The sequence below is a fragment of the Pleurodeles waltl genome, chromosome 1_1 (assembly GCF_031143425.1).
Source record: "Pleurodeles waltl isolate 20211129_DDA chromosome 1_1, aPleWal1.hap1.20221129, whole genome shotgun sequence".
NCBI classification, from domain to species: domain Eukaryota; kingdom Metazoa; phylum Chordata; class Amphibia; order Caudata; family Salamandridae; genus Pleurodeles; species Pleurodeles waltl.
Window position 1 is genome coordinate 407,133,882 of NC_090436.1, and position 27,208 is coordinate 407,161,089.

A 27,208-nucleotide genomic window follows, 5' to 3' on the forward strand; every position below is an offset into this window, starting at 1 on the left:
CCATACTGCGGGGGGTGGAGTAGTGGTCCTTCAGCAGATCTTTGGGCCAGGGTGAGGTCTGTCTGGTGGGAAATGGAGTGCGGCGGGTGCGAGGACATAGCGGTCAGCAGCGGGTTGCGCTCCAGAATGTTGATGGATCAGACTGACTACAACAACCTTCACTCCACTGACTATAGGAATGTTCCCAGGCAGGTAACTACCCAGTTGTATGGCTCTATATTTGTTATTGTTGTTTCTCCTTCCCCCATATTCCGCACACGACTAGGTCACCTATGGCACCTAGATTCACAGCAGTCCCTAGCTCTGGCATTAAGGCCCCCAACGTATGGCTACACCATTAGCTTATCAATCCCACTACCCAATACTTAAAGTTGTAAGCCTTAATATACGTGGTTTAAATGCTGTGGTTAAGCGACTTGTGCTACTCTCTCAACTCAGGGACTCACACTGTGATATTTGCCTCATTCAGGAAACACATCTTCTCAAATCTGATTGGAAGCGCATGCGCTCAAGATGGTTCAATCACCAATTTTTCACTTCTGGACAGGGGAAAAAAGGCAGGAGTGACGATTCTGCTGGCTACACACTTTCTGGAGAGGGTGATCCAAACAAAAGTCGAAGTTGCAGGTAGAGCGGTCTCCCTATGCATCACCATGGGAGGCTACACATTCACTGTAGCTTTATATAATATGCTTCCAATGACCACCGAGAGTTCTTCCTAAAAGATGCAGTGGGGCAAATACTAACTACTAGAGAGATTTTGATCAGAAGAGACTTTAATCTGGTCCCAGATAACGCAGTAGATAGGTCTACGCAGATGCTGAGCCAAGCGGGTGCGCACACCCAGATGGTTTGCCAATGGTTGGCCAATACTGGCCTGGTGGATGTCTGGCGACTGCATCATCCACTAGGACAACAATATACATTTTTATCTGCGGTGCACCAATCCTATGCTAGGATTGACTACCTCCTCCTCCTCTCACTCCTCCTGAGTACAGTCACTACTATAGCAGACATAGGGGTGCTCTTCGACCATGCACCTATCTCAGTGGTCTGTTGTCTACCAGACCCCATGGCGCATCACCACACTTGGCACCTTAATCACTCCCTCCTATGTCAAGGCACAACAGTGACAGAAATAATATCTGCTATAGCTAGGTTCTTACACCTTAAAGATACCACAGAGGCTGCAGTTACACTACTCTGGGACACACTGAAATCCGTATTCCTGGGGCATTTCATTGCAATAGCGGCCCGCACAAATAAAGATAGAGAGAAGAGAACGCACCTGGAGACTGCAGTTCAGGAATTAGAAGACAAACACAAACAAATGGGAACCTTCAAAGTACATAGGCAGCTGATGGCTGCTCGCAAAAAACTTAAATCCCTGGACATAGGCAGAGCCGAATATGCATTGCTGTGCCTAAAGCAGAAATACTATTTAGGGGGGGCAACACAGTGGGGCAACTGTTGGTGCATAGACTACATTCCCACATGCAGCAACAGAGAATAGTGGAGGTGGATGACGCCCAAGGCAGTTGGGTACGCAGGATGACCTCCTAGCGAAAGCATTTGAAATCTGAAAATTTAGAGATAGTCAATGCAGAAGTATACCTAGCACATTTACCCCTGCTCTGCCGCTCTGGGTCTGACACTTCCATCCTGGGGAACGACATTCACATAACTGAGGTATTGCAAGCCATACAAAAACTGACACCTGGCAAAGCCCCCAGGCCAGACGACTATACAGCGGACTTTTACAAGACCTTTGCACCCATACTAGCCCATCTTAATTAGACTCTACAATTCCTTTAGCATGACCGGCACTATTACTGACACCATGCAATTGGCAACCATTACTGTTATCCCCAAGCCTGGCAAGGACCCTGCTAGCTGCTCATCACACCGCCCCATCTCTCTACTGAATATAGATGTAAAAATCTTTACAGGAATCTTGGTGACCTGCCTGGTCCCCTATATGCAATACCTGATTGATCCCAATCAAGCTGGTTTCATACCAGAGCACAACTACATCGATCATACAAAGCGACTTTGTCATCTCATTGACAAAACACACCCGTCACACATGCCCACTGTCCTCTTTTCGGTTGACACTGAAAAAGCGTTTGACAGAGTGCATTGGCCATTTCTTCAGCTCATCCTTGCTAAACTAGGCTTGGGTCCAGGTTTTGTAACTGGGTGGGGGCTAGTTACAAACACCCCAAGCAGCGGTCAGGGCCAATGGCCTCCTTTCTCAGCCATTTGACATCTGCAGGGGCACCCGCCAAGGATGCACCCTGTCCCCCTTGTTGTTTGTGCTCTATATGGATTCTTTAGCACAGCGGGTGCGTCTTAACAATAGTATTCAGAGGTTTACCGATTTTGGTGGGGGGGGGTTGGGAGCACAAGCTTGCGCTTTATGCTGATGAACCCACTCACCTCGCTCACTCCACTTATGTAGGAACTGGAGACTTTTAGGAACATCTCAGGTTTTAAAATTAATCTCTCAAAATCTAACATTGTCAACCTTACTTTGCCCAAGGCGGGCCAAACACAATTGGAGCACCTTTTCCCTTGTACCTGGGTGACTCAGGGTGTGGCTCACTTGGTTCTGGACATACTGTAGACTCTGGGCCGTACAGTCAGAAGCAACTACTAGAGGCGCTTAAACCTTGCCAGAGCAGACCTTACTTAGCTGACTGGGTCATCTGGCGGCAGTCAAAATGACTGCTCCCAAAAATGCACTACGTCATGCAAACCTTACCATTGTATTCCCCCCACCCCCCCTCCCCCCCCAACCCCCTCCACCCCACCCCTATCCTCACTAAATGGCAACTCCTCATTGATGTCTTTATCTGGGGTGGGAAAAAGGCACGAGTAGCTAGACAATATGCCTATTTGACTCTTGCAGAGTGTGGATTGGGCATACCAAACTTGATAAAATATTATCAAAGTGGCCCAGCTGCACTACATGTTGCAATGGGCCAGACCCTCCATAGAGAAGCATTGGTGCTTTATTGACCAAGCGATGGCTGACATCCACATTTTGAAAATACCCTGGCTACCTAAATTCCTTTGGCCGCCTAGTGTATACATCTCATCTGTCCTACAAGCCACTATGAGTGTTTGGGACAGGTTACAGCTCAGACATAAGCTATCCTCTCACATTTCACCTCTGACACTCTTTGTAGGCTACCCAAAAGTCCCACCAGCAGCCCAAGGCACTTCCTATGATGCCTGGCAAGCAGCAGGATATAGGCTGGGAGATGTTTTTGACCTGAAGGGCTTAATAGATTTAATTCACCCAGTCCAACTTCAAGATCACTATGACCTCCCATTCAGTGCTTACTGGCATTATATAGCGCTGAGACACTGGCTGTTGCAACCCCACATTCACCCCCATGCGAATCATTCCCTTATGGTCTTTGAAAAGTGGTTGCTCACGCGCACATCTGGCAGGCGCATACTTTCGGACATCTATATATTCCCTGTTGCGCCCCTAAACACCCCAACAAATCCCCAGCACAGAAAATGTGGGAGCAAGAGTGTGAGCGCACATTCACTGGAGGAGAATACTGTACAAGTTAGTGTTGCCAAAGAATCTGTGCAGGGGAAGCAATACACAGAAAATCTGGACGACTTTAATGACGTAATCCCAGGCATAGAAATGGGTGGTCTAAAAACTAAAAAGGGTAACTGTCAGGCAAAAAACCCTGCCTCTGTAAACAATTGGTCAGAAGGTTTGATGGTGTATTATCTCTTCTTAATCCAAATGTAAATCCATATGACCCGATGTATACTTTAATAAGTGGGTTCAAAAACTGGTACACATGCGAAGTTAAGCAGTGAGGGCCGCATGGGTGGCAAAAGGAACTTGAGGTGGCTGAGATTTCAAAGAACCTGGATTTTAATGTTGTATTTGACAATGAGGTTTCCATTTTAAATAGATCATATCTGCTTTGTTTTCTGGCTCAGTTAGATTACTTGTAGTCTATAAAGAGTAGCAATATCAAACTGGTAGAATTACTAAACATGGGGGAGAGAAAAAATCTAGGGTTACCTTCTTTTCGCCTACAATAGTTAGCCTAATAATGAACAATTGTGAATTTTTCATTTCAAGAGGGGTTGATAGACGGGAGGGTTTTAACTGTAGTAATGGGAATAGGCCATCTCTCACAGGTAATGGGACAATTCCACCTGAGGAGTTGGAGGTAAATGCAAAGTTAACTGCAGTTTCCTGTGCAGTGGGGAGCAGAAGGGCTCCCCTTCTAAAACAGAATTCAATTACTGAGGAGTGGGAGGATGACTTGAGGGGTTGGCAGGAGTCCTAAATGAAAAGGGCCTAGGCCCACAGCATGCACTCTATTTAGCAATCAAATTAATATTGTCTCTTAGAACTTAGCGGATAGCTCTAAAAGCGTAGAGAGAATTTTAAATCTCTCTTCATTAAATGCAGATTTATTATGTTTACAAGAAACATGGATTACAGGTACATTTGAGGTAAAAGATTATTTTGTCATCAATAGCCCTGCGAAGATGTCTAGGAAGGGGCATGCAAGCACTGGCATCGCCACTTTGTAGGTCTTTGAGCAGTATGGACTCAAAGTGTTCTATCATCCCTCAAATTTACTTCATTGTATACTTTTTGGTAAGAAAACAGGGAGGGATTTTTACCTACCCCAGCTGTTGTTGGCTAATATGTATTTACTGCATGGGAAAGAGTTTAACCAACTCTTAGGAGATTGTTTCCATTTAAATAAATCAGTGGCCATCCAGGCCCAGATAAGTAATATAATTTTGATTGGTGACCTTAATGCTTCTGTCTCCAGTCATTTGTTAAGATTCCATTCTGATAAGGAAAGAGAGGAGGTTTTGAACATAACAAAGGAGTCTTTTCCAATCGGTCTAGAGTAAATAAGAGAGGGTAACTACTGCTGGAGGCATCTAAGGGGTTAAACGCCATTATTGTAAATGGCAGAGTAGATGGTGACATCCTGGCCCATCTGACCCATAGAACATCCAATGGCTCGATTTTATCATGAATTCCTACGCCGCCTTCCCTCTTATAATGACTGCTGCTGTAATTGATAACAATTGCGCGACCACAGTATTTTATCCTTCTCCATTAAGGGCAAGCCTGAGGCTATTGATAATTGGTATATAAGGTAGGAGGAGCAGGTAAATTTTAAGATTGCCAATGGTAGGGTATCCTGGAACGTTGCAAATAAGCTTTTCTTTAACTAACAACTTGAGACGAGCTGTCAAGGCAATTCCCGATAAGGTTTGGATATCAGCAGCATACAAAAGATATAGGAAAATTTGTAAAGGTTAAAGCTATTGCTCCAGAGAGTATCAAATATAGTAATCAGGTGAAGTGCCTAAATAAGGGGTTTTCCCTGAATAGACAAACTTCAAAGAATTTTTTTTAAATTTTACTCAAAAGAATGTAATAAAATCCTAAATTGTCTTGGAAGGAGGAGATCATGGTGGTTAAGGTTACAAAAACAGGAAAGAAGCAGATATGAGATGGATAGAAATCAGTGAAGCTGTTAAACAGAAGAATTGCGGTTATTGTGGAATATTGTGGTAGAAGGCACTTTAATCATTGAGTGTTTATAAGATGAAAATACCTCCTACACTGCTATATGCAGTGGAAACTATACACATTAAGCACTAGCACTTTATGCATAAACTTGAAGGGAAAATTTAGAGAACTCTTTAATTCAAACACCTCAGCACAAATTGAGGCATTGCGCATAGAAATGGAACTGACTAGCACTGTTGAAAGAGGTTTGTTGTCTTTAGTACGTTGGGGCATTCATCTTATGCACTCAGAAGAGATTTTCTTGAGGAAACGCATTAGCGTTGAATGATTTCCCTCATTAAGAGGAGGTTACACCCTGATGTTGAACCTGCTGCAAGCACTTGAGCACTTTAACCTTAATTTGGTTGGCCTACGAGATATGACTTACAGCATCCTTAAATGCTACTTAAAAAGCTCTGCTGAAGTTGGATCAATGGAACTAGGCAGTCATCATTGCAGGAGTCTAAAAAGGCTGGAGGAAGTAACTAAGGGCCAGATGTATCATCACAGCCCTTTGCTATTCGTAAATAGCGATTTTTAAGAAATCACTATTTCCGACTCTCGAAGTGCCATGCATCACATTTGCGAATCGGTAATAGCGATTTCTTAAAAATCGCAAATACTATTACCGAATCGCAAATCGCGATACCGGCCCCATTCGCAGCTATGGGCCTGTTGGCCCATATCTGCAAATTTTTTGCATTTCCAAAATTGCGATTTCTGAACCAGAAATCGCAATTTTGGAAATGCAAAACCCCAGGGTGCTGGGGGGCTAAGGCCCCCTCTGCTGCACCCCAAATTGTTTTTGGGGGACATGTAAGGTGCACACATGCCAAAAGGGCATGTGTGCTTTACATGTACAATTGAAAAATGCATTTTAAATTTTGCACATGGTTACCACCAAGTTCAGCTTGGTGGTAATTAGCGATTCCTAAATGCCAAAATCGCATTTTAGGAATTGCTTCATACATGTGCTAAGAAATCGCAAATAAGGAACCCTTATTTGCGATTTCTAATTCAGAGAGTCGCAATTTGCGACTCTCTAATCAGGGTCGCAATTTTAAGGAATCGCTTTTTTAGTGATTCCTTAAAATTGCGTTCAGAATGCATACATTCTGAAATGACATTTTGCATTCGCACCGTTTGCGAATACAAAATGCCTTCATACATCTGGCCCTAAGACCACTAGAGTCTTGGCTTCTCAGCCCTATCTAAGGTGGAACCTGAATCACAGGGTCCATCGCTGTATGCTGACGTTCAGACTAAACAGTCTCCCATTCAGTTGTCATGGATGTGTGGCACCAGGTAAAGTTGGATGATAGGTGGTGTACTCTGTGCATGGGTGGCATACAGACGAGAAACATACTCTGTTTGCCCTGTTTTAAAGCCAGCTAGATGTCTTTTTTTTAAATCCCTTGTTTTTGAAGCATGGTATTAACACATCCAAAGCAGCCGCTGAGTTCCTTTATAACCCGGTCAATGAGATGTTAAAAAATATTCAAATGTTTTAAGAGTTTAAGTATGTATTAATAAACCTTTATCCATGTAACTCAATTGAATCTTGATGGAATGTAATGGTCGACATTGTATTAAGCCGAATTGTTGACATATTGTGATTTCTTTTATCAAATGCAAAAATTTAATATACGGTATTATTGCGGAACTTGCTGTTTTACTGTAGATCTTTGTAGATCTAAAAAATTTGAATACACATCTTGAATCTTGAGATGGTTATACCAAATGGTGCTGGTGCACAGTATGTTTCCATTAAAGTGAAGAATTTCACCTTGCCACACTTTAGCTCTACATATAGGAAGAACTCCAGTGGTTCAGGAGCAACCTCCCAACTAAGCAGGTCGTCTGGAAACTATTGATGAGATGTGGTGGCTACTAGGTTAAAATACCAGACATAGTCAGCATGGATGGATTTACACAATAGGTTGGAGCAGGTCAACTATCCAGTCCATTAACCTGATCTTGAAATACAAACAAATGGGGGTGTGGACAAGGAGGCCAAGATGGAGGTTGGCCTTAGATCTTCTCATGCCGCCCAAATACAATGCTTCCCAATCTTGTCTGACAGTGCCACCATCCACCCCCTCCCCCTTAACCCTAGTGGGTTCTGGACCCAATGGAGGTCATTATTTGCCCTCCTCTGGGCGAGTGCGATACTGCGAGGACCTTATGGCGGAGACACTGGGTGACGGACCGTGACCAAGATGGTGGCTGCCCGACGCCTGGTCCGCTGCCTGCTGGCGGCTCTGAGATGTTGGCCCTGACCAGGCTGCAATCTCCCAGTGATGGACCTAGTGGAGTGTGGTGGCCGGCAGCTTGAGTGGGGGCTGCTCTTGCTGACCCATGATTGCTGCTGACCGGCTCGAGGGGGCAGCATGGCAGACGGCAGCCGTCTCCTTCCCATTACTGAAGCTGTAGGCTCTCACGGTCACAACTGGAGAGACTGAAGATTGCCACCTTTCCACTCCTGATACCGAGTCTGTGCTGCAGCAAGATTTCAGGTGAGGCGTATTGGGGGCTCATGAAACGTTCTGTGGAACCCCATTGCCCTGAATTGGGGCTGCTGGGGGAGGAGGGCCCCTATTTTGAAAGGGGCCGGCAGCCCCCCTCTTGTGAATTGGCTCACATATGGCATGGCCTGGCCTTGATGGTGATGTCCCCATGCTTTGCAGTCACACTGGCGCATACCATGGTCTAGTGGTGTCATATCTTGGAACTGGTCACTTGGGGCTTGACCCTGGGGGCTCTGGCGATATTGAGCCCTACACTGTGACAGGCTGCTGTCCCTGGAGCTGTGTGCCCCTTTAGTGGCTGGCGATTTGGAATGTCTCCAATAGGATAGTGCCGGCCATTAGACATGCCTCTGGAACCCTCTGTGAGAGTTTGCCTGATATTGTGCAGGTGTTTGCGGTCTACTATCAGAACGTTTGTGTGGTGCTTCCCGACCTGCCTTTATGCAGTACTCCCCCTTTGATTCAGGATTTCCCGCTACTCTTCCATCCTTGCCTCCCTTGCTCAGGAACTTAAGCAACCCTTAATGGTGGAGGAGATATGCCTAGCTCTCTCGGACATCCAATCGGACACGACCCCTGGCTTGATAGGTTCCTATTGAGCTCTTTAAGCACTATTGCACCCATCTGATACCCATCTCTTGGCTTTATACTGAAGCGTTGAGGTGTGGTTCCTTCCCTTATGACTTGGATAACGCCACAATCTTGGTTATTCTGGAGGAAGGCCAGCGTACGGACCAGTGCTCTTCCTGTAGACTGAGTGCCCTCATTAATGTTGATCTCAAGATATACGCAAAGGTCCTCGCAGCCAGGCTGGGACACACCATCTAATCCACCCAGACTCCATGCCTGGGCAGAGCACACGCCACTGCATATGAAGGGTGCAACTAGCCCTCTCCCAGGCAACCCGTTTGGAGGTTGCTTTGTCCCTCCTCCTTATTGACTTTCAATGGGCCCCACTGCACAGGCCCCATGCACCATGTGTACTCTCTCCGCTGTTGACCTTTTCCATAAGGTATGGTCTTGTCCGGCTTGGTCAAGCTTTTGGGTGGGAATCTGGGTGGGAGATCTTGGAGTTACTGGGCTGTCCTGTTGATGTGGAACCCCCGATGGCCCTCCTGGGTCTCCTGGAGGAGGCAGGGGGACCCTGCGATGACGGGGCCTTCATAGGCATAGTCTCCTTGGCGGCTAAATGGGACATCACCCATGCCTGGAGGCAGCCAGAGTCCCCCCCTTGTTGGCGGTATGGAGAAGGAGAGTGGATTGGCGTGGTCGCCAAGAGAAGCCAATTTCTGACGCAAGGGGCTGCCCCTAAAAACATACTAAGGTATGGGACGGATGGTGGGCCAACATAATGCTGCTATTGTTTGTAGACATTGGTGACCTATGTTGCAAATTAACACGTACTGTGACAATGTTCCAGGACTGTTGGTGGATGTGATGCTAAGTGTTAAAATTAATAAAATGTGGTTATTTTACAAAAATACAAACAAACAAATTGTATTACTATCTTCTCGTCTAAAATGCAACACTAGCTCAAAATCAGTAAGTATCTGAGCAGCAAGGAAGAGTGGCGCCTGCAGGAAATCATGGCTGAAGAGGAAAGCATGGATGCCAGCCCAGATAAGAAAAGGTTTTAGGTTAAGTATCCAATTTATCCCACGGGTTTACACATAAAAGTACTTTCAGCCAAATCTTTCTGCTGTTACAAAGAACGTTAACATGAAAGAAGCATATGTTGCCGCAGAATTTTCTTCTGTCTGTTATCAGCAAGTTTCTTCTTGTAGCAAAATGGCTATATTGCAATATTTTTATTTATTTTTTCCAGACAAATGTAATAACTGAATTAAACAAATGGCGACTTACAATCATTGAGCAACACAGACTGGAGATAAAAAGACAAAGTGAAAAGCATGCCAACCAAGTCACTCAATTTAGCAACCAGGTTGACAGCCTGAAGGATTTGTTGCAGAACTATGAAACTTCTGTGAAGAGAAAAGATGAGGTAATTTATTTGCATCATTTAGAATTTGAATTCTTGCTCTTAGAGAATATTAGGTCCATTTGGACTGTTAATAAAGACATCTGTGAAGTGTCCTATAAACAAAACTATTCATTGAGTGCTACCTGCAAGGCGATTGTCTGCATCTGAAAACGCCAGATCTTTTACCAAATTTGTGTTCTGATGGATACATCTACCGGTGAATACCTCACCTTTTGAATATCCCATGTGCCAGCATTCCACAGAAACTTTGTTGATCGCTCTTCCATATTGACAACGGCTTCTGAATTTTCACAGCTCCGCTAGCGACAGTGTGATGTCACTGGCGCCATGAGAAGCCCTCATCAGCATCCTGATGTCCATTTCCTCTTTACGCGCCTTCGACGCATAACTGTTTTTGTTCACTCTCCACTGGGGAATGGTCTAAGTCTTTTGATGATTTTTGAGAGTGAGAAGAAGCAGTGTCATGGTTCTCGACATTAAGAGATGAGTTGTGTCCCCATGTCCGGCTTCAGAAAAAGACTAGAAAGAAGTTACTTCAGTGCCGTCCCCAGCGACTTTCCCAGCGCCACCTTCGGCTCCAGTGCCCTGGACTACTAGATGCAATGACGGTCTTGGATCTAGTGCCCAGCAGGAGCTGATGTATGCAGCCTTCCCTGCTCCAGGAGTGGATCCATCCCATTTTTTCAAATACTATGTTTAGCTTTTTCAGTAGGGTGATGACACCATCTGGTGCGCCTGTGAGCCCCATAGGCCTGCTATCATTCTTTAGAAGGTTTTCCAGCAGATTATCAATAGGCACCTTTTATGCCATTTGTCAATGGCCCAGGTTTCCTGGCCAACTCCAGCGCCGAGGAAAAAGATTCCTTCTACTATTCAGATGTCACTGACAGTGCCTTCTCCGATGCCCGCTTGCTCCATTCTGGCGTCACATGGTTCGACTCTGCCTCTTCTCACCTTTGCAGCACAGATATACTGATGTCTCCAGCGCTTTTACAGACATTGCTGTTGCAGACATCACCAGCACCATTGCCGATGTTACATCATAGATCACGAAGTGAGGCTCAAAGACTAGTCCTCTGCTGATACATATTGAGAGTTTTTCACATACAGAACAGGGTACCTATCTAGTGTTGTCTATTGGATTCTGGGAGACTGTACACTGGACTGTGGATATCTCACTTCCTCTCTTTTAACTGACGGTCCCACTTTCTTCCAGGATGGAGGTCCATGACATTGGATCAGTGGGTGTTAAATATTGTGGAGTAGGGTTACTCCCTACACTTTCTGCCCCAACAAAATTTCATTTCCGCAGACCATCTTCAGCTCCTCCAGCAGGAAGTCAATCCTTGCTTCAAAAGGGTGCAGTGGAGTTGGTTCCAGAGCAGGAATGGGGTCAGGGATGCTTTTCACTTTATTTCTTGATTCCCAAGGAGGAGGGTTGGTTGCATCTGATCCTAGATCTTTAAGATCTTCTTCAACTGGTTTCTCAAGCAGGAAAAGTTCAAGACACTCACCCTAGCTCAGGTGCTGCTTGCGCTGGAGAAAGAAGATTTAATAGTTTTGATTGACTTGCAGGATGCGTATTTTCACTTTCATAATCTGCAGCCACACAGGAATCATCTCCACTTCATGGTGGGGATCTCAATATTATCCGTTTGTGTCCCGTTTGGTCTTACTTCTGCATCTTGAGTCTTAACGAAGGTGATGGGAGTGGTCGCAGCTCATCACAGAAGGTTGGGGGCTATTAGTATTCGCTTACCTAGATGATCAGCTTATCAAAGCCAAATCTCTGGAGGTTGTGGTTTAACCTGGATTTTTTCCATCAACAAGCCCAAATCTCACCTTGATACCTCTCAGAGCACCCTGTTTAATGGGTTAATGAGTGAGTCGAGCCTTCCCTCTCCCTCAGAGGGCTCTGGACATTCTCTATGACTCCAAAGTTTCAGAATGAAGCAATGGTTCCAGTTCTGAAGGTCTCACGTCTATAGCCTCCTGCATTCTGTTGATCAACCATGCATGCTGGCACTTGAGGGCCCTCCAGTGGTGCCTCCACAGGCAGTGGTTTCAACACAACAGGTATCGCCAGGTGTCTGTCAAGATCTCCCGAAACACTGCAGTGGATCTTCAATGGTGACATGTCCCGCAATCTATCTCAAAGAAGCATTTTCATCCTCCTCCTCCAGTAGCCACAGTCACAAAGGATGCCTCCACTCTAGGGTTGGGTGCTCATCTGAGGGACCCAGAGATCAAAGGACTTTGGTCTCTAGAGGAACATCTGTTTCATATAAATCTGTTGGGATTGCGGGTGATACGTCTGGCTCCCAAGACCTTTCTCCCTTCCATTCGTTGTATCAGTCAGTACACGTCCCGACAGACAATACTGCTGCAATGTAGTACATTGACAAGCAAGGAGTAGGGTCGTATCCTCTCAGCAGTAAAGCTCTGTGACTTTGGTCATGGGCTCAGGATAATCGGATTTGTGTGATGGCATGTCACCTGGCTGGAGTTCTCCATGTGCGTGTAGACAGTTGCAGTCAGTGTTTTTCTGCTGACCACGAATGGCATTTCCACCCGGTTATGGGGGACCCACAAATAGACCTTTTTGCCATGTGTGAAAATCCACACTGCCAGTTATTCTGCAGCCTCCAGTATCTGATGCAGGGGACATTGGGGGATGTGTTTCAATTGGACTGGAGTTCCCAACTGCTTTACGCACACCCAGGTCCCTCCATTACCACCCACCCTCGATTCCTTGAGTCTTTAGCAAGATTCACCTCAACTGGACCCAAGTCAGATTAATAGCTCTAGATTGGCCACAAAGGGTGCAGTACACATAGCTTCTTCACCTCTCCCTGTGTCCACCGCTCAGTCTCCCTCTCAGGGCATATCGCCTGTCGCAGGGGCAGGTGCTACAACTCCACCTCCAGGGCCTGCACCTATATGCCTGGAGTTTGAATGGGACAACCTGAGTTTGATTTTGCTTCCTCCTGATGTAGTGGATGTTATTTTATCATCACAAAGGCACTCCACTAAATCTGTTGGTGGTAGATGGTCATTTTTGTTTTTTTTCAGTGGTGCAGTTATAATTCTATAGATCCTTTACAAACTTGTTTGTCTGATATTTTACATTTTGCTCTTTCTTTGGCGCAGCCAGGCTGTGCAGTTGCCATGGATATGGGCTATTTTTCTGCTCTTCCGGTGTTTCCCTGTTTCAGATTAACCTTCTTTAAGTCTCCTATAGTGTTAAGGTTTATTAAGGTACTTACAAATGGATTCCCTCCTGTGACGTTCATTATGCCTCAGTGGGATCTTAATTTAGTGCTCACTTACTTGATGTGTTCTCCCTTTGAAACTTTACATAGTTGTACTTTGAGATTTCTTACTTTTAAGACCGTTTTTCTTGTTGCCATAATGCCTGCAAGATGCGTTAGTGAGCTACATTCCTTTAGTGTAATACCTCTATTTACAACGTTCTTCCCTGATAAATTGAATCTGAGAACCAGGGCTACCTTTCTGTGAAAAAGTGGTTACTCCATTCCATTTGAGTCAGTTAATCATCCTTCCTACTTTCTGTCCTTCTACCCATCCATCTAAAGAGGAGAAAAAGCCTTTGTTGTTTGGACCCCAAAAGGGATTTCAATTTCTATGCCGAGAGAATACATGATTTCAGGCTGGATGACCAGTTTTGTGTGGGATATGTTGGCAAACAGGGCGGCAATCCACAAAAGGACTTTATCAATATGGATCATCCAGAAGATATTCATGCTCACTCTACTAGAGCTAAATCTTCCACCTCTGCTTTAGGCAGGAGAGTCCCTGTAGCAGATATTTGTAAGGCAGCGACTTGGGCCTCCTTTTACACTTTTACAAAGCACTATTGTTTTAAAGTCACAAGTGAGGAGGGACAGTCATTTCACTTGTTCTGTTTTGCAGGATGTTTTTTTATAGGCAGACATGCACTCCCCTTAGACTGTGGGATTGCTTGGGTACTCTATTCAAAAGGTGAGGAATCCACAGGTAGATGTAATTTATCAGAAGAACGTGTTGCTTACCTTCAGTAAGGATTTTTCTGTTGGATACAGAAACTACTTGCAGATTCCTCACTGACCCACCCTCCTCCATGTTGCTTGTCTGCATATACCAAAATAAGTTTGTTTTTCATATGTATAGAAGTTTTTATATGCAATTCTTTGATTTGGAATTTTCAAATTATGTTTCTGGGGTTTGTTTCATCTGTTCACTTCAAATGCATGTAAAAAATGGGTGGAAAATTGTTGTCAAGCCGACATCTTATGGTGCCGGTAATGTTGTGTGGTGTCACATGCAGAGTCGTGAAGATTCCGAAGCCCTTGTCGACGTGGGAAAGCTATCAAAGCTTCTGTGGAACACTGGCCAGCAAATATTGAAATCTGTAGGTAGATATGGTATCCACCAGAAAAAGCGTTACCAAAGATAAGTAGCTTGTTCTTCTTGGTGGAAGGTGATTTGTTCCTTACACTATCGGGAAATAAAAGTGTGGCTGGAACCAGGGCTTTACTTCGATGCATCTTTGCTCTGGCAGAAACGGGATCAAATTAAGTTTGCCCCCATTTTGTTGAAATAGCTGTAATATAAGTTCTTTGAACTTTCAAATTGGAGTGTTGCAATTTACCTTGATGCAAAATCTGGCTTGTGTGATCACATTTTCTGTAATCCACTAACAATTCAAATTTGGTTTGCTCCATTTAACCTGATGCAAAATGGTATTCCAAGTGACTTCCTTTCTCTTTGCTAACCACAAGACCACAACTATACTATTTTTACTGTGTCATGGTTGGCCATTTCTAAGTAGTTTAATTAGGAAATTGTCATTAGGCTCATTGCTTGAGACTTAGAGGCCCCAATTGGGCTTTGTGTTCCAGGATTTGATATTGAAAACAGTAGTGTTGGACCCAGATGCAAAGCCATCAGCACTCTGTCACCCTGGATCACCCCAGACAGGGTCTTTCTTCTAATATTTAAGATTGTGTAGGAGTTAAAAATGATGGCAGGGCCTACACTGACTGTTTTAGGGTGTTATTGTGTTTCATCCTTGTAAGTCGCCTGGTGATTTTGGCTGTGAGGGCTTCTATTCTTGAGAATGGATGTCCTGCTTTTCATGTTGTGGGTTTGCAAATGGAACATTTGTTTGTTAAGGAACATTATAAGAGTAGTGTTAATTATTGTGCCTGTAGGAAGTTGGCTCTGTATGTGCTATTTCAAAGTAAGGAATAGCATGCACAGAGTCCAAGGGTTCCCCTTAGAGGTAAAATAGTGGTAAAAAGCGATAATACTAATGCTCTATTTTGTGGTAGTGTGGTCGAGCAGTAGGCTTATCCAAGGAGTAGTGTTAAGCATTTGTTGTACATACACCTAGACAATAAATGAGATACACACACTCAGAGACAAATCCAGCCAATAGGTTTTGTATAGAAAAATATCTTTTCTTAGTTTATTTTAAGGACCACAGGTTCAAATTTAACATGTAATATCTTGTTTGAAAGGTATTGCAGGTAAGTACATTAGGAACTTTGAATCATTTCAATTGCATGTATACTTTTCAAGTTATTCACAAATAGCTACTTTAAAAGTGGACACAGTGCAATTTTCACAGTTCCTGGGGGAGGTAAGTTTTTGTTAGTTTTACCAGGTAAGTAGGACACTTACAGGGTTCAGTTCTTGGTCCAAGGTAGCCCACCGTTGGGGGTTCAGAGCAACCCCAAAGTCACCACACCAGCAGCTCAGGGCCGGTCAGGTGCAGAGTTCAAAATGGTGCCCAAAACGCATAGGCTAGAATGGAGAGAAGGGGGTGCCCCGGTTCCGGTCTGCTTGCAGGTAAGTACCCGCGTCTTCGGAGGGCAGACCAGGGGGGTTTTGTAGGGCACCGGGGGGGACACAAGCCCACACAGAAATTTCACCCTCAGCAGCGCGGGGGCGGCCGGGTGCAGTGTAGAAACAAGCGTTGGGTTTTCAATGTTAGTCTATGAGAGATCAACGGATCTCTTCAGCGCTGCAGGCAGGCAAGGGGGGGCTTCCTCTGGGAAACCTCCACTTGGGCAAGGGAGAGGGACTCCTGGGGGTCACTTCTCCAGTGAAAGTCCGGTCCTTCAGGTCCTGGGGGCTGCGGGTGCAGGGTCTTTTCCAGGCGTCGGGACTTAGGTTTCAGAGAGTCGAGGTCAGGGGAAGCCTCGGGATTCCCTCTGCAGGCGGCGCTGTGGGGGCTCAGGGGGGACAGGTTTTGGTACTCACAGTCGGAGAGTAGTCCGGGGGTCCTCCCTGAGGTGTTGGTTCTCCACCAGCCGAGTCGGGGTCGCCGGGTGCAGTGTTGCAAGTCTCACGCTTCTTGCGGGGAGTTGCAGGGTTCTTTAAAGCTGCTTCTTGAAACAAAGTTGCAGTCTTTTTGGAGCAGGTCCGCTGTCCTCGGGAGTTTCTGGTCGTCGTCGAAGCAGGGCAGTCCTCAGAGGATCCAGAGGTCGCTGGTCCCTTTGGAAGGCGTCGCTGGAGCAGAGTTCTTTGGAAGGCAGGAGACAGGCCGGTGAGTTTCTGGAGCCAAGGCAGTTGTTGTCTTCTGGTCTTCCTCTGCAGGGGTTTTCAGCTGGGCAGTCCTTCTTCTTGTTGTCGCAGGAATCTAATTTTCTAGGGTTCAGGGTAGCCCTTAAATACTAAATTTAAGGGCGTGTTTAGGTCTGGGGGGTTAGTAGCCAATGGCTACTAGCCCTGAGGGTGGGTACACCCTCTTTGTGCCTCCTCCCAAGGGGAGGGGGTCACAATCCTAACCCTATTGGGGGAATCCTCCATCTGCAAGATGGAGGATTTCTAAAAGTTAGTCACCTCAGCTCAGGACACCTTAGGGGCTGTCCTGACTGGCCAGTGACTCCTCCTTGTTATTCTCATTATTTTCTCCGGCCTTGCCGCCAAAAGTTGGGGCCGGGCCGGAGGGGGCGGGCAACTCCACTAGCTGGAGTGTCCTGCGGTGCTGTGACAAAGGGGTGAGCCTTTGAGGCTCACCGCCAGGTGTTACAGCTCCTGCCTGGGGGAGGTGTTAGCATCTCCACCCAGTGCAGGCTTTGTTACTGGCCTCAGAGTGACAAAGGCACTCTCCCCATGGGGCCAGCAACATGTCTCTAGTGTGGCAGGCTGCTGGAACTAGTCAGCCTACACAGATAGTCGGTTAAGTTTCAGGGGGCACCTCTAAGGTGCCCTCTGGGGTGTATTTTGCAATAAAATGTACACTGGCATCAGTGTGCATTTATTGTGCTGAGAAGTTTGATACCAAACTTCCCAGTTTTCAGTGTCGCCATTATGGTGCTGTGGAGTTCGTGTTTGACAAACTCCCAGACCATATACTCTTATGGCTACCCTGCACTTACAATGTCTAAGGTTTTGTTTAGACACTGTAGGGGTACCATGCTCATGCACTGGTACCCTCACCTATGGTATAGTGCACCCTGCCTTAGGGCTGTAAGGCCTGCTAGAGGGGTGTCTTACCTATACTGCATAGGCAGTGAGAGGCTGGCATGGCACCCTGAGGGGAGTGCCATGTCGACTTACTCGTTTTGTCCTCACTAGCACACACAAGCTGGCAAGCAGTGTGTCTGTGCTGAGTGAGAGGTCTCCAGGGTGGCATAAGACATGCTGCAGCCCTTAGAGACCTTCCTTGGCATCAGGGCCCTTGGTACTAGAAGTACCAGTTACAAGGGACTTATCTGGATGCCAGGGTCTGCCAATTGTGGATACAAAAGTACAGGTTAGGGAAAGAACACTGGTGCTGGGGCCTGGTTAGCAGGCCTCAGCACACTTTCAATTGTAAACATAGCATCAGCAAAGGCAAAAAGTCAGGGGGCAACCATGCCAAGGAGGCATTTCCTTACAGTGCCCATCTCCATTAATATACCTTACATCCTGCAACTCCCCCAATAACATGAAATGCTTGTTGGCCCAATTTTATTTTATTTTATTAGATTCTTTTGCATAAGTTAAGGCTGGGTTCTACTGGTCTGTCATTGCCTCTTTAAAATTTTGCAGTGCAACTGGCCCTAATACTTTATTGCTTAATAACTTCTCAGACCTAATTGCTGTCTCCTCCATCGCTTAGATCTACACGGTGAATTTAATCGCCCCTGATATTTGAAATTCTTCAAAGATTCCTTCCTAGATCTTTCTGCTCAACCTAACCTCGCGTATGGCAACTAATTCTTTCATCACATGCGACAATATTGACTTCATCCTGTCTGCCTTCCCTTCATCACCTGCCTCCTACCCATTCCTTCTCAATTGACCGCTTTGCCCAGACGTTTCATCTTACCATTTGAAACCTCTTCATAAATGATAAAATAAACATTCTGTCCAGATACTTAAAAAATCGTCGTATTGAATAGCTGGATCGCAAGCTGTCCTGTCTGCTTCCCAACACATCAGGTGATGTCTTGCCTCTTGTGCTCACTAGATTCTCATTCAATTTGCTAACGCTCATAACGCCACAAATACGGAGGAAATTAGGGAAGATCAAAATATGCTTTTCCATGGTACACCCAATAATGAACATTGCAAGATAAGCTATAAAGAGACAGGGAGGCCTGGCACATTTCAGCATCACTTGTTGACCTCCTATACCTCAGTACTGCATGCACTGTAAACTTGAAGTTTGTGAAATTAATTTTGCACATAATTTTAAAACCGTTGCCAAAACTAAGTAGAAGAGCTTTAACAACCTTTTCCCCCATGATTTCTCACTCAGTTGAGAACCTGTCAAACATAACCAAACCCTTCAATACTAAAATCAAACTATTGGAAAAAATGCTTTTTTGTATGCTTAGCACTCAATTCCCCCTACCATTAGATGTTTCAGAAGCACCTTCCAGTTCTTAACCACGAGTGACGTGATAAAAATTCTCCATGCCTTCAAAGCAACCACCAAAGATAAGTATGTACTCCCCTCATCTATCTTTAAGTTCCCTTTCAGTTTATCAGTTCTGAATATATTCAACACCTTCCTTTGCAGGGCTACGTGCCCTCAGCATTCTAACTTGGCCAACTTCTTTACTAAGTGGTTCCTCTTCAACAGAAACCCAATTTAGAATGCAATAACCTTGCAAGTTACCAACATACCTCTTCTCTCACTTTCATTGGCAAGGTATTTAAAAAAGTAGTAGCACTGCAACTACAAAAATGCCTAGTCTGCCAAAATGTTCTTGTACTCTTAAACTTCTCTGTGCCCTTTTGAAACTGTTGACCAGAGAGACCTGCTCAACACTCTCTCTTCATGAATGGATATCTCTGACACTTCCCTTAATTGGTTTCCTTCTTTCCTTCCTCTCAAATAGTCAACATACATTCTGCTCTTTATCCTCAAACCCTATGATCTTGACCCTTTGCATGGAGCCACATTTCTCTAGTGCATGGATAATACTAAATTATAACTCAAAGCACATGTATCCAGTGCCTAAAAACATGCTTGTAACCATTTAGTTCTATATGACAAAAAAATATTTTGATTCTTCTTAATGGTAGCGTTGTGCAACAATAAGTTTAGTGTTTGTTAACTTCAGTCCATCTTAATGGCTTTGTCATCTCCTTCCACCCTCTTACACTCAAAGCATGCTATACTCAACAAAATATTCTTGAAGCTCACTAAACAAAAACAGAAAAACAACAAAGTAGATTTTTCCTCCTTAGCTTTCTCCCTCTGGAACAACTTTTCCCATTACCTTAGGAGTAATACTGTATCAAAACATTAAGATCTGATCTTGAAAACGCTCCACCTCTCATCCCCCTTACCTCTTAGTAGGCATTTCCCCTGTCTTGCTGACTTGATCTGCAAATCCCTACTAATTACAATATCACTGTATGCATGTGTGGTTATGTATGTATATATCTGTGTGTATTTATGTGTGTGTACAAACTATCCAGAATCAGCAAATATTATGTATTCTGTGCATAGCCAAAGCCTTTTGTGATTTTTGTATATTTCCTGAAACAACCTCCTTTTTGCAGCCTCCTCCCAACTGTGGAATACACTGTCCCTTGTTGGATGTGGCTAGAGACATTAGAGAGGGTACCAGAGATGTACTCAGTACATAATACACGACAGAAAGGGAGATATTTTTAAATCTAGAGAAATAGGACTCCATTCAATTTATATGTAGAATTTGCAATATTAGCTAGAGTTCAGTTTTTTTTTTTTTTTTTTTTTTTAACTGTGGGCCAGTTAGCCATTTGCAGGGAGCTTCTTGCAATACTTGGACATTGCACAATGATTAAAGCTTGTTCTCTTACCTTTTCTGAATCCTGGTACTCACTCAAATTAAAATGATTTTAACCATATATCATGTTTCGGAGTTTTCCTTTTTGTCCAAGTATTTGGTTCAATATGTCTGTTTTTGGCCTAGTTTGTGCATGGGCGTGTTGGTGGAATTTGCTTTCTTTCTAAGAGGTACTGTGAATTTTGGATGCAGAGTGCTTCAAGATACAATTTGAAATTAGTTTTATGTTCATTATTAACTGTATTTCACAGGTGATCTCTAATTTGACAAATGCAATTGAAAAGCAGAAAGAGAGGCTGTCTGTAATGAAATCATTTACACAATGGAGGCTGGAGCATGCAGAGAGTCGCCAAGAGGTGGGTATGAAATTCAAACCATAATTGGTGTAAAACGTTGGATCATTCTTTGTGTTCTGATCTGACTTAATTGGTTGCTGCCAGGTGTTGCAATGCGGAACTATTGCTGTCTGCTATATCTAATAAACCATCAAGCATTGCTTGTTGCACCACAATTATATCTAAATCCCTATCTTGCTCTATCATGCTAAGACTGCTTACTTTGCCAATTTAACTTTGGCCACCATCATTTCACCTTTAGTACCTTGGTTCACATTTGCTGACCTTTATCTCGACAATTCCTGTTTCAAATTTGGTTAGAAAGAAGTTAGAATACTAACTTTGCTTTTCCCACCACCACTTTGACTATAATGTCAATCACAGATATCCATAATGACTACTCACTGGCATATAGAGTTCAGATTTCACAATCGTTAAAGTGAAAAAAATCCTCTAATTTATTGTTGAAATGGTGCAACTCTTCTTCAACTTTTTCTAGAACCTGTTGTTTAGCTTTTGTTTCGCCATCAAAGCTATTTCTTCACCTAATCCTACTGTAGAGGTGTATAGACCATGACTTTGAAGACAAAGGCTGTTACGTTATGAAATGGTATAATACTAGAGGAAAATTCAAAGAATGGAAAATGTTTAATTTTTTTGCATGGGTCTCCAGTTTTATTCTCCTGGATATCTGGTATCTTGTGGTTAACAAAAAAGAAAGTTAGCTTTAGTTTCCCTATTTTGATGTGAGCTGAAACCTACAACAGACTCCCTGTCTGAGGCATTACTGGCTGATACAAATGATCAAGTAACTTTTTAGAGTTTCAATATGAATTATTTATCTTGCATTAGAGGTGCATTCAGGTGCCATTGTTTCAGTAAGTCATTAGTTTCCAGATAATGTAATGAGAACTTAATTTCATAATCTTCAGAATTTGCCAATTTGTGAACCTACAACCCCGTGTTATAAAGGTTTGAGATCAAGAACAAACACAATCAGATAGTGAGCTCCATTAGTAGAAAAGAAAATGAATCACAATCACGTGGTTACCATGCCCTCCAAATATCCAAATGTGGGAATTCAGTTGCCAAACCTCCAGATTGTGATTGTGTTAGGTAGTTGAAAACTGGACCAGTTTACTTCTCAAAATCACATTAAAGGCAGTTGTTGCTCTGCTTTTGTGATGGGGTGATAGCTGCTAGTTCACAGTACTACCCTTTGGACTCTTAAACACCAATAGTGTTTTACAACCGTCATGGCAGTCACAATAGCACATTTACATCAGGAGATCCGGTTATACCCGTGCCACCCACATAGAAGCCTTGGACTGTTTGCTACCCTGAAAGTATAGTTCTGAAGAGGTTGTACTTGGCCTAGTTTGCAGAGCCATAGTATGTCAAGCCCTCATGCATCAGTAGCAGACAACCACCTCATTTGGGTCCTTGTTAACGTGGATTGCCCAGTGGCTTCTAAACAGTGTCTACCATACATAGTAAACTCTGCTTCAGTATTTTGCATGTAGGTATTAACAATCCCTTTATTTCTTTAGAGAAAATCCAACAAGCCTTACGAAAAATACTTACATTTAAACAATAAAAAAAAGTCATTAACAGTACTCATGTCGCCATGCCTCGTCTGTCCTTAAGTCCGTGTTGCCTGTTCTAATTGCAGTATATAAGGGTAAAGGATTGGCAGTTTTCCTTCCATTACTACATAGTTTGCCAATCCATGTTCCTTGAGATTCTGCTTAAGGCTCTGGTATAGAGATCATTTGCTAATTATTTGAAAGGAAGATGTGGTCCGGGTGCTTTACTATGGGGTGTGTCAGTCAGGGGAAAAGCTATTACTATCTGAGAGCAGAGTTATTTGGTTCTGGTCCCACAGGTCTGAGACGGAGTGTAAATAGATTAGGGAGAAGCATACATGCACATGTAATGCATAGTAAGCAGTTATTTCAATGCAGAGAAAACATAACCTGCAGTATGGAGTTCTGAGGAAACCAGCTTAAAACTAGAAGTATGAGCTGATATTAAATGCATTGAAGCCTACTGTTTGGAGTGGTATTCCTTCTGCAGGATCATGTGGCACTTTGCAACCATTGCCTCTTTCTTTGCCTGTTGTTCAACACTCATATTTATTTCAATTTTTTCCAGTGAAATTGAAATGTAAGGGAATAAAGGCAGTAGACACAGTTTACCACAGAAGTTAAAGAAGTGCACTACTTCACTGATGTAGCAAAATATAATGGATCAAGCTACTTCCTCCCAAGTGGTCCATCTACATATGTCTAATTCAGTAAGCTGGCTTTGTTGCACTTCTCTAAAACGTAAAAATGATCAGACCGATTTAAAAGGGCAGATGGACAGAATGAATGAGGACAGAAAAAGACGACTAAATTTGCCCTTTTAGCTTTGATGTGTTGCTCATTAACCTATAAATATTGAAAATGTGATTGGTGACTATTGTTGACAGGTACGTGAAGGAAAATTAAAAAAAAAAAGACAAAGGAAAGGAGTAGAGAAGTAATGATGATTTTGTATTGTACCGTTCTATCTTTTAGTTTTGATTCATACAAGATCGTTACATTGCACATCCTCTTGTTTTAATTTAGTGTTTTGTGATCACTGTTTTGGGCAGACTTGCTGTGTCAGAGTGCCAAGAGAAACTGTGCAAATGTATCCCTCGCTGAGTGGTCATTAAAATGGACTGCCAATATATAGTTTCCACCCAGTGCTCTGATGGAGCACCGGTTGGAAATTATTCTGCTTGATAGAAGAGTCACTCTGCATTCTATTCTGCACAAGGCTCTGCTTTGGAGTCCAGCTCTAATAATGGACTTGGTCCCTAGATTCTCCCTCATACCCCCACCATGGCAAATATCAACGAGATAATTGGGTGATTCTCTCCAAGACTAGTTCTGATTCTCATTGAGTTTCTACCTGCCTACTCTAGCTCCAAAGCACTAATGTAGCAATCAAGGTTTGTAGTGCCAGCACGTGGCAAAGTATTTGCATAGAGATGTACTCTCTCAAATCTAGTCCCATGTGCCTCGCAAACCTATGTGCTGTACTTTACAGATGACTGCAATCCACCATTTTAGCACACACCATGGTGCCACTAAACACCACAGCATAAAGCCTGGGAGCTGTAATGACAACTATACAAGACCTAGATGAATGTAGTTATGTAGTGTCATGAAGACTCTTTTCACTTTGGATTTTTTGATTGGTAGCTCTTGCTTAATAAGGAATGATTGGAAGGAGATGGTGAGCATAAGTTATGGATTTAGGAAATCTAAAGCCAGTGGTAAGTATAGTTTATAAACTCCATTATTTTCTGTGTCTAGTTTTTATAATTGTCTTTAGATCAATTAATGAAGCAATGCTAATGAGTACTTTTATCACATTAAAGGCTTATGCACGGAACCTGGCAGATAAGCACTACACCATGACTTTAATAAAGAAAGCGTGGCGTGCATGGCACTCTATCATTCAAGCAAATTGGAAAGACCGAGTAGAGAAAGCATGTCGAACTCGAGCTGAAGAAGTTTGTGTTCAATTGTCTAATGATTATGAAGCTAAAATTGCCCAGGTAACTCAGATATTTTTCTCTTTAACTGTTTTCAAGCTGAATATGGAAAAAAAAACATTACCATGCTCCTAATCCTAGATCATTTGGACAAGTCAGCTACCTATAAAATGCTTGCCATAATATTTGGGCATCTTTGTAATCTTCCTGGTGCTCCTAACCTTTTGAATACTTGTGGTATGGGTGGATCATAAAATATATTATGAAAATCATTGTTTTGTCCTTACTAAATCAGACTCACTGCCTCAGCCTTTAAAGCTGAGATTTTCAGGCCGCAAAGGATCTTAAGCGTTTTACGCCATCAATGCTATTTCTTCACCTAATCCTACTGTAGAGGTTTATAGACCATGACTTTGAATACAAAGGCTGTTACGTTATGAAATGTTATAATACTGAAGGAAACTTCAAAGAATGGAAAATGTAGATTTGTTTTTGCATGGTTCTCCAGTTTTATTCTCCTGGATATCTGGTATCTTGTCGTTAACAAAAAAGAAAGTTATATAAAAAGCTAAGGTACATATGTTGAATTAAATGTATGAGCAGATGTTTAATACAATGCACAATTACAAGCAGAAGCCCTTCTGCTCATTAGTGGCAGCAGACAAAATATCTAAAAAGAAAAAAAACACGGTTGGCCAGCTACACGAGAATACCATACTAAATAAATCAATACCCAATTTGGCAATATTGATAACGCAGTTGGAAGGGAAGGGGTGATTTACCCCCAAACCCAGCCCCCATCTATTCCCCACCCTCCCCCCTCCTCAAGAGAGATGTGAACTTGATTGGAATTTATGAGCAGCCTTTTAACAATTAAAACAACGGTCTGGTTTCATACTTCCCTGCTGTTTAAAGACTTTTGCAGCATGGAAGAAGTTACAGAACTTTTCTTGAAAGTTGGGACTTTCAAAATGTCTGTTTCTTGAGGATCAGGGCAGGGCACCAAGCTTAAACAAAAAAGATGCAATTTTGGTGGTTTCATATTACTGCCTTTTCCACTTAGAGGTTTTGACCGTGAAATTAGAGGTCCACAAAAAAATTATATCTAGCTGCTGGAGTCCTGCATGGCCTTTATGCTTTTGACCATGGCAAACTGCAAAACTTTCCCCGATCTGACTGACAAGTCAGCTGTAATGGTTAAATTAAAAAATGCTAAATCGATTTGTCTAGTCTTAATTTTTAGGTCGGATATGAATTGCTTTCTTTTTAATCTGTGACTTGAAATAAATGTGTAGGTTTTTAAGGCTTGTTTTAGAGTTTGTCGGATGTGTACGCCATAAACATGTGGTGGATAGCCTGTCCGCCTAATTACAAGTACACTCGTAACAAGGCAGGCATGATATCAGTCACGTTTGTGACAGAATCCCGTCTACGAAACTCTAAATCCGGCCCTTAGTATTGTTTGTCTAGTTTGTATAAAAAAATTAATGTATGCCTGTGTAAATATAATATGAAATTGTTTTGCATTATATATCTTCAGGCTGTATAACTGGTTGTTTGAAGGAATGCGTGTAATGGTCTGGTGGTAGTATTTTATTGAAAGCATCAGGTTATTGTATGAATGTCACTGAAAATATGTAGTGATTCTAATTATGGTATGTATCAACACAATAGTTTTTTTTAGAACACATACATTGTGCTAGTATTACAACATGCATTTTATTAATGAATATATTGATTGTTAAATTGACATAACATAATATTAGTGTTGGATGTTTACTTTAAAAAAAAAAAAAAATTGGGAAATCTTTTTATTGACAGTATAATGAACAAATACAAAACATAATTGCGCACTGATATTGAAGCGAATAAGTATGCTGCTGTGTGATACTCAGCCGTTCAGACGATAATTCCTTCCCACTGCTTGAATCGATCGACAATAATGAAGCGTACAGTGAGACCTGGTCCCTATTCCATCGGACCTGTGGAGGCAAGAGTCATTACTACCGTTACCTCTGTATGTATTCCATTTCCCCCAAATTCGCCTCCATTTTAGAGGCTAGCCCCTGCCGTTATACACCACTTGCTCGGCAACCATACACCAATCCATATTCCCGTTTCCAGTCCCTCAACTGTGGTGGCTGTTCTGCTCCCCATAGTCTCGCTATAGTACGTTTCGCTACCAATAGTCCCAAGGTCTACCATAGCTATTCTGTGCGAATTAGGCCTGATGTGATCCAGATATTGAGAACACTTAATTTCGCTGAAGAGGTCATTGCACACTCATGCACCTCATTCATAGAGGCCACTATTGCTGTCCAAAAGTACTGTAGCACCGGGCATTCCCAGATAATATGATTAAATGTGCCAACTCGCCCACAGCATCTCTGACAACTCTCCGCCGCTGCTCTACCCATCTTAACCAGGGTGGTCTGGGTGTAATAGGATCGATGCAGGATTTTTAGTTGGATTAAGCAGCAACTCGCCAGCATGCCCAATTCTTTCGGAGAAGCCAAAGCCTCTGCCATTCACCGTCTTGCAGCTCTACTGGAGCCTTGGGCCATTAATCCCTCAGATGCTGCATGGTATCAGGTAATTTATCAATTAACTTTTTGTATGTCGGGGACGTGACTTTTCGTAGCATGTATTCATCCAACAGCCGGTCTTCTAGGGGGAAACATTCCAGAGGTCTCCCAGTTGGGAAAGGCCTGTTAATTCCCATTTGTCAAACCACTGCTGCTCTCCTAGAGTACCCAGTTGCGCCGTGTTCCCACCGGGGTGTGACTTGTGTGAGTTTATCTTTCCACCCTAGGATCTTTGTGGCTGTTCTGTTGAGAGCAACCACAGTTTCTGCCCAGCCATAGAGGGCAGTGTTGCTAGCCTTACCATAAAGTGCCCGGAGGTTCTGTATCAGCCTATTTATTCATCTTACCATGAAGCACCCAGAGCT

At 43.4% G+C, this 27,208-nt stretch overlaps 1 protein-coding gene across 6 annotated transcripts in view; it reads left to right on the forward strand.

Moving 5' to 3' along the window:
- The window catches only part of POC5 (POC5 centriolar protein), a 212,075-nt gene that overhangs the window by 70,163 nt on the left and 114,704 nt on the right, over positions 1-27,208 (forward strand). For all 6 annotated transcript variants that reach the window (XM_069223681.1, XM_069223689.1, XM_069223662.1 and 3 more), the window contains 3 exons: positions 9,938-10,114; positions 20,646-20,750; positions 24,142-24,321. In XM_069223681.1, coding sequence (XP_069079782.1) covers positions 9,938-10,114; positions 20,646-20,750; positions 24,142-24,321 — 462 coding nt within the window. The remainder of the gene's footprint in view (positions 1-9,937; positions 10,115-20,645; positions 20,751-24,141; positions 24,322-27,208) is intronic.